At 55.2% G+C, this 8110-nt stretch overlaps 1 protein-coding gene across 1 annotated transcript in view; it reads left to right on the top strand.

Moving 5' to 3' along the window:
- Nucleotides 1-2612: 2612 nt before the first annotated feature.
- Nucleotides 2613-8110, top strand: part of PTTG1IP (pituitary tumor-transforming 1 interacting protein) — a gene marked incomplete at its 5' end in the record, with an annotated part of 6299 nt that continues 801 nt past the window's right edge. Inside the window, 5 exons of the mRNA XM_010283355.1 lie at nt 2613-2665; nt 3619-3727; nt 6607-6712; nt 6820-6885; nt 7305-7351. Coding sequence (XP_010281657.1) covers nt 2613-2665; nt 3619-3727; nt 6607-6712; nt 6820-6885; nt 7305-7351 — 381 coding nt within the window. The remainder of the gene's footprint in view (nt 2666-3618; nt 3728-6606; nt 6713-6819; nt 6886-7304; nt 7352-8110) is intronic.

Genomic DNA, 8110 nt, shown 5'->3' with positions numbered 1-8110 from the left:
CCCGGCGGTCTCGGCCTTCCTGGGGGCTCCCGCGCCGCAGGGGATGGGGATGAGGATGGAGGCCTGGCAGCAGTGCTCCTCGCAGAGCCCTCGGAAAGCATGGCCTTGCTGTCACTTTGGACTCCGCTTTTGTGGGACGCCTGGTGTGTGGAGCAGCTGTTGCCCCGTGGGCATGCGCTGGGCACGGGGTGGCCACTGGCCAGGGCCTTGTGGCCCCTCGGGATGGGGTTGGGCAGTGGGAGCAGGGAGGGCAGGGCCCATCCTTGCTGGGGGCTCAGCAGGTTGCGATCCTGCCCGTGCAGGACGGGGTACCTGGTGCGTCCCTCTGGGATCTGGAGGATGGGATGCAGGAAGAGAGTCTTTTCTGGCTGCTTTTCCAGCTGCCACCTCAACGTAACTGTGTTTAGTGACACTGTTGGCGCGGCCAGGTCTCAGGTGGGTGCTGGGTACCTGTCCTGGGCAGCGGGGACTTGCTGGGCAGCCAGGCCCCGCTGATGGCTGTGCAGGGGAGACTGTCTGGGGGAGCCTCAGGCTGAGGGCGTCACACCAGGGAGGAGGTGGGCACTGCCAGATGCGGGTGAGGAGCAGCGGGTGGCCAACTGCTTCTCCTTGGTGGATGGAGGATGTGGCATAGCCCTGTGGGTGCCCTGCCAGGTAGAGGAGAAGCTCTAGCAAAGGGTGGGGACAGCCTCCTTTTAGGGGTGTCCCAAGTCTCCCCATGCTTCTGAGTGAGGAACTTGATCTCCATGTGATGACCCGCTCTCTGATGGCTGTATGGTGGCTCCGGCTGGGAGGAGAGTGAGGACCAGCATGTGTTTTCTGTCTTCCTTCTGCCCCAAGCCATTCACTTCGCTTCTCTTGTAGCCAAGTGGGAAGAGCATCATTCAGGAGGCTTCTAGCATGGCAAGAGCTGCGCTCCCACCTCTGTCCCTGAGGTCTGTGGTGCTTCCTGCGCTGTCCTGTGCGAGTGAGCTGGTCCCCTGAGATCGGACGTTCAGACAAAACCCCAAATCTGAAGGGCTGCAAGGTCCTGAAAATGGCTTGTTCCTGTACAGCTGTAAGAGTGTGGCTTTGACTTAACGGCTTGGAGAATGAACCCCAGCTGGGGGTGCCAGGAGAGGGGACACCCTGGGGGAAAGAAGAGTGTCTCAGTAGGAAGGCCGGTTAAAACCGCAGGCTCTCCTCTTGCCTGCTGATGGCCTCCTGTGGTACGAGGGCTCTTCCGTGACTCCTTGTAAGCAAACAGTCTCAGGGGCAGCACGGGCGCCGTGATGCTTTTCCAGCCTCAGCTGGAGAAACAGGGAAGACGCAGCTTCCTAGAGTGTTTAAGATCTGCAATCTCGGCCTCTCTGGGTGGTGTGTAAACACCCTTATCTGAGCTATGTTAATAAATTGCCCAGTTGTTTGGAGGGCTGTGCAGGGCATGTGACTGTCGACAGTGGGTCACAGCTGAGCGTTCTTGCCAGCTGGAGAGAGAAAATGCAGCTTTGCTGCTTATGCTTGTTTTCCACACTCACTTCTGGGATTGATTTTTATTTATTTTTCCCCGATTAAGGTGCTGCAAATCAGTGATCCTTCTTCCACCAGTTACTGAGTAGTCAGGCAGATTGGTTTGTTTGTGTGGTTTTTTTAAAACCACAAACAAGCTGATGCTTAGACTCCTTAGGCAAGGGGTGAGGTTTAAATGGCAGATCTTTAAGGGCTGGCAAACCACCCTTCCTGAGGATCTAGGGGAGCATACCAGTGAAATGGCAGGTGAGTATCCTGTAGGAAGACTTCCCTGAAGAGCTAGTGCTGCTGGGGGCTGCAGGCAAGCCCAGGAAGGCAGCTGGACTGGGCCATCTTCTCCTGATCCGTTCCCCATGCCCAGCTGACATGCATCCCCTGGGGATGCCATCCTTCGTGGCGGCACCGGTGCCGAGGGACACTCATGTCTATAGAGCAGCGGTCCTCCTCTGTCAAATGGGGGTGGAAGCAGCTTCTGAAAGTGGGGGCAGATTTCAGCTGCAGTGCCGCTCCCATCACCTGGAGCGTTTCGTGCTGAAGGAGGGTTTGGATGAATTGGCTGGGGCAGGGTACGGCCCTCATGCTGTGGGAGTGTACAGGCTCCTGCGGGGACTATAGCTGTGTGTCCCCTCCTTGTGCTCCTCTGCTTCTGCTTTTCCTGGTAGTAACTTCCTTGTCTGGGGCTTGTTTGCTAGAGCTGCTATGTCATCTGGTGATATGGGACTGCACCTCCTGCCCAGCGCTTGTCCTCGCAGGGTCCCTCTGGACTGACCCCAGCTGTCCTGCTGCCAGCTGGCCCCAGTGGGTGCTCAGGCTTTTAGGGAAATAAGACCGAGGAAGAGGAACTCGCAGCTCAGGGCTTTGGGTCAGCATGCGCAAGGCAGATGACTTCCACTTGCATTTGGGCCTCTCACCATGACACTGGGTGTGTTTTGAAGCTGGCAGCTCTTGCAGCAGCATTAGGCTGCATTGCTGCTGGCCCGATGGGAGTGACCACCCCCCGGCATGGGCAGAGCAGGGGGCAGGAGCAGGCCTGGAGGAGCCCGGGGTTTTAGGCCACTGAGCCTCTCTGCAAAGAACTGAGGTGTCTTTTTTCCTTCCTGTAGGTTGTCGCCAGTACACAAACAGGAGCTGTGAGGAGTGTCTGAAAAATGTCACTGTAAGTAGCAGCAGTAGAGTTCCCAACCTCTCACGATGCCTGAAAATGCAACGTGGGCTTTGCAGGGCTGTTACAGAGCAGGGTCCCTCCTGGAAGGGGGGCTGCTCCCCTGCCCTTGTCCTGAACATGCTGCAAATGCCACCCACCCATGATGGTGGGAGTGCAAACACCCCTCAGTGCTCCGGGAAGAGGTTGCTAGAAACCGCCTGGGTTTTGGTGTATGCTTTTCAAGTCGAGTAATGGAGCCCCTTCTCATGGATGACAGATGCTGTCAGGGACACGCATGGTGAAGGAGCTGAGAGGGCTGGACTGGCTGGTCCTCCACCAGCCTGTGGGTGCTGTGGCACTGGGTGGATACGGGATATGTACCTGGGTCCTGCCAACCTCCACTGCCTTATCTCTGATATCAGCAAACTTGAACTTGAGTCAGATCTCACAGCTGACTTAGCCAGAACCAGTTTGACCAAACCCAGCCAAGTGCTGGTATTGGGGGGGTTGGAGCCACCAGGAGAGGAGGGTGCGAAGCTGCTGCAGGTAGTCTGGCTGGGAAAGACTAGTGAGGGCACACACAGACCTCTCCTGCTCATCAGATCTGTGAGTGTCTTGTCTCAAAGGCTTTCTTCTTCTCCCAAAAACACTGCATGGAATAAACAGGAAAGATTTGGTGGTTGCTACCATCATGCAAGCCAAGAGCGGGGTTCTCAGCATCTTTACTTGCTCTAGAAATCTGCACTCCCCTCACCTGCCTCTCCTGGTGCAGGCAAGCCTGATGCATCCTGTGCTGACTGAACACAATGGTTACTCCTGAGCATCCCACTGCTCCTGGGTGGTCCCTGGCCCTAGGGAGCAGGTGGCAGTGGCTCTGTTGCTGTGGCTAACAAAGCAGAGTGTGGCTAACTTGGCAGCACTGCCATGCACCAGTAATGCTGTGCTGCCTGGTTCCTGTGTCCCAGTGCCTGTGGTGTGCCAGCAGTGGAAGGTGCGTGGAGTACCCTGTCCGAAGAGTCCTCCCCCCGGCCGACCTCTGTGAGCTCCGCTCTGCGCGCTGGGGAGTCTGCTGGGGTAAGTGGATCGTGCTCAAGTGGTGAGTGCGCTTAGTGCTTGCTGCTAACCGGCACTGACTGTTGCTCACACTGGGGGTAATGGGAGGTTTTCCTTGCCTCCCTGCCTTGCTGCTGGTGTAGCAATGACGTGCTGAAGTCAGTCAGGGTCCTCCAAACTTCCTGAAGTGTGGGTGAGAAAGCAGAGTGTGAGCAGTCCCTGCCTTCTGGCAAGAAGGACCTGTGGGGCTTTAGCTACTCTAAATATATTCCTTGTGCTTTAGTGTGGTGGAGGCTTCCACGTGTGGCCAGCACCTAGGAACAAGAGTGGAGGGCGCTCTGCGGGCAGCTGCCTGTGCCAGCCTTCTCGGTGCTCAGAGTGTGCACAACAGCCTCTGACTCTTTGCAGCTCTTTCCTCTGCATCCCGTGCATTGTTCCTTGCATGGCTTCTGGCTCTTCACCTTTAGCGGAAGGGCTGCTGTCCCAGGCAGGCTTTTAAAATTCACGGGCACTCTTGGAACCAGGAGTGAGATGACCTCTCTGGAGGTCTGTGTGGGCTGCTTCTAGTCCTGAGCGTGCAGCAGTCCTGCTCAGCTCTTGCACCTGAGAAAATACCCTCTTCCAAAACTAGCACTGCAGAAGCTGTGCTGCAGCTGGCTGCCTGCAGCCAGGTCTCCCCCAGGAGCTTTTTCTGGCTGACAGCTGATTGTTGGCTGCCTTTCCTCCTTGGTGCTGTTTCCTGGTGGGGTTTCTGGAGAAATCAATGTGTTGCTTGGACCAAGCTTGGTGGGCATGCTTGTGCACAAACAGAACCCAAGTTTTGAGGGCTGGGACAGCTAGGAAGCAATCTGGGGCTTGGTTTCTCTCACCTATCCCCTTGATGAGTAACTCGGAGTTGAATTGTGGTCACCTGTCATCTATTGTGCTTGAGGCTGGGCTCTCCTCTACGCACATGAGAGTTAAAACACTCCCATTCCTTGTGGAGGAAGAATCTCCTCTTTGTGAGTGCTACAGTATGCTTCTCTGAAACTTGTGTAAGACCTTGAAATACTAGTTTTTATGTGAGTAGTTTCACAAAAGGTTTCATTATAGAAGAACGCATTCCTTAGCCTGCAAAACTGGCTTTAGAGGAGATTAGTCCTGTGGGAGATTAGCTCTTAAATGAGTCTGCATTTTTAGTGTGTGTGACTTAAGCCTTTATCATCAGGTGGAGGAGTGGCTGGTGCTCTGTTGTGGACCTCTCTCCATGGGAAGGGGTGATGTGAACCCCAGGCTTGCCCAGAAAGCCAAGGTTTCAGAAGCACTACTACAGACCTGTGCTGGTGGAGAAACTCCCTTTTGAGCTGAAGAGCCTGTTCGGGTTTGTCTCTCCCACACTGGGCTGACTTCTGATCCTTGGCTTTGGGGCTCTCCCCTACATGACTCCATGGGTCTGTCGCAGTGCAGCCAGCTGGGGGAAGCTTTGCATTGCTCTGAGGCAAGACAGTGCTGTGGACAGATTTCACATACTGTCTTTCTCAAAGTCTTCCTGGGACCATGGACCCGTAGACCTCCCTGCTGCTGGGTGACTGCTGGAGAAGGTGTGTGAGCTCACCTGCGGGGACAAACCAAGTGTCTGAACTGGTGGCTTGCTGACTTTGGTCTCACTGGTGACCTGCTAGGCCATGGCAGCTGTCTGCAGTCAGTATCTGGAACCACATTCCTTGCACTGTGTTTGCCATGGTAGCCTGGGTAGGGATGCAGTACGATTTGAGAGGCAGATGGCACAGTTATTGGCAGCAATGAAGCTCTGAGCTGGGAGCAGGAGCTGGAGGTGTTGAAGCGACTTCAGTGGTGGAGTCAGCTCAGCTTTGGAGCACCTGGATAAGCCTGCTAGCACTGAGTCCCTGCAGCAAGGGGACAGGCAGACATCTTCTGAAATGCACCACATACAGTGCTCAGGCTTTCTGCTGGGCTCGCAGTCTGAGCTGCATGAGAAGAGGGGATCAGAAGTGCTCTGAGCAGGCTTGGGTGCTCTGGGATTTCTGTAACTTGTGTGAAGTGGCTCCTAAACAAATATTTCCACAGGCCCAATTCTCTGAACAGTCTGAATCATACTTGGAAGAAAACCCTCTTTGTTGCAAAGGATTTCAGGTGATGTCTAGATATGTCCCTTTTGGCTGGCATCTCTACCACTATTACTGTGGGAGCAGAGTAGGATGACTGCCTTCCCGGGGGCCAGGGCTCAAAGCTGCTTCTTCACCACCATGTCCCAGCGGGTTTTGTGCTGTGCACGGGCAGGCAGATCCCCAGAGCCGCAGGGGGATGTAGTGGTGTGGTGTGTGGAGCAGCCCTCAGCCTTTGCCTGCTTTAGCAGCACTGCTGGCCCCAAGCCAGCAAATCCCAATGGATCTTGTCTTGCTCTGTCTCTCACCCAAGGACTCCAGGCACCCAAAAGTGCCTCTAGGTCCACTGTCATCTCATCTTAGATGACCTCTGAGGTTGGCTTCTGTGAGCAGTAACTCCAATGCCAGCTGTGGCCTCCCTGTTGGAGGTTAATTGGCAGCACTGAAGCCTCCAGTTTTTCCCCTTGATGGGTTACTGTTCACCTGGATTAGTGATTAAGACTGCTTTGCTCCTGTTTCTGACAGAGGAGTTTGACCTGAGTGCATTCTTGCCTTTCTTCATAGCCAGTAACTGAGCACGGTAGTTAGCAGCTACATATACTCTGTCGGTGTGTATGAGCTGGTGCCAACACTTGTTAGACCTGTAGATAAATGTCCACCTTGCTTTCCCAGGCTGTTAATGTGTCTCCAGCCCATGACTGAAGCTGCTGGTGACGGTAGCTGTATGCTTGCAAATATTGTAACTCCAGGCAGCCATGTATTTGTGTGCTAAATGCGTTTTGTCAAATCCTTTAGTGAACTTTGAAGCCTTGATCATTGCGATGTCTGTGGTGGGAGGAACGATCCTTATCATGTTGGGGGTCTGCTGCTGCTGCTGCTGCTGTAAGAAAAAGAGCAAAAAGCAAGTATTGGAGGGGTTCCTTGTTTTCTCAGAGTAGCTCAGATGCAACCACATGCTGTTGCAGAACTGAGTGCTGAGCGCCGCTAACAGGCTCTTTTGTCTGTCAGGCCAGACAAGGACGATGAGAGAGCGGCCAGGGAGCGGGAGAGGAGACGGGTGCGGCAGGAGGAGAGGTGAGCTCACCCCACAGCCCCCGCTCCCCTGTGAGCGAGCTGCACTGCCTCAGGCTGCAGAACAGTTTGGCTCCTGTCTGTACCATCAAACATGATGCCAGGAGGCACGTGGAGCTCAACACGTGTAGCCAGTGGCTGCTTCAGCCTCAGCATGAACATAACCCTCACAAGCAATGTCTTTCTGGGGTGACTCATGGATGCAGCATCACAATGGTGTTGTGTATCTGACTTGCCAAGGGCTGTTGACGTGTGCGGGCTCTGGTGGTCTCCTCTGCCTCTGGGAGGTGGGCGGAGTGGGGCTGAGCAAACCTGGCAGCCTGGAGCTCCCTGGGTTGGGAAGAAGCAAGGAACTGTAGCTTCTCGTGCTTGGTTTTGTATCTCCAGTCACTGACTCGTGTTTTTCTGTTTGCTTCTTGCAGGAGAGCAGAGATGAAGTCACGGCATGATGAAATCCGAAGAAAATATGGTACAGTGCTGATGTGTGCGATTCAAACTAAACATTAGATCAAGCAGCCTCAGAAAGTGTGTTCCTTGCTGTGGTTACAGCTGCAGAGGAGATATGGCCAGCAGGGAAAACAGTCTCCACTTCCCCAGTCTCCAGTGAATTGCTTTCCTGCCCTCTGAGAGCAAGTGTAGACATGTTTGGGTCATGGCATGTGACCCCACACAAGTGCTGCCTCTCTTGGGCAGGGAAGGAGGAGTGTTTAACACTTCCTGGGACCTGTGTCCCCCAAACTTGCCACATCAGAGAAGCTGCTGGGGCTTGACTGGAGGGGAGAAGCAGAAGTTGGTAAACCCAGCATCAGCTGTAATGCTGCTGCCCTTCAGGCATGGCCCTCTGGCACCCCTGTGGTCACCGAGCAGCTGGGAAGCCGGCTGCCTGGGGTGGGGGACTAGGCAGGTGCCCACAGCTGCAGAGGCACAGAGCAGGCACCAGCCCAACCATGGAGCCAGTCCTCTGTGCCAGCCAAGGTTCCTGGAGAGGTGGCTCTTTCCCCTGGGTTCTGGGAGTGCGCAGCCTCCCTCCTGGGGCTGGACTGTGAGTCCCATGGCCCCAGGGCAGGTGGGGACCTGCCTGAGGGGGACAGCAGCCTGGAAGGAGGTGGGGAGCAGCCAGTCACTTGAAGCCAGTGGAGATGTCTCTTCTGCTTGGCCATTGGGGCTGCCAGGGGCTCTCCCAGGGTGGTTGTGGAGCAATTGGGTTCATGCACACCGAGCATGGTGG

This window comes from Phaethon lepturus, unplaced genomic scaffold, assembly GCF_000687285.1.
Source record: "Phaethon lepturus isolate BGI_N335 unplaced genomic scaffold, ASM68728v1 scaffold24313, whole genome shotgun sequence".
NCBI lineage: Eukaryota > Metazoa > Chordata > Aves > Phaethontiformes > Phaethontidae > Phaethon > Phaethon lepturus.
Note: the sequence above shows the minus strand (reverse complement) of the source record. Positions and strands in the feature narration are given on the sequence as shown.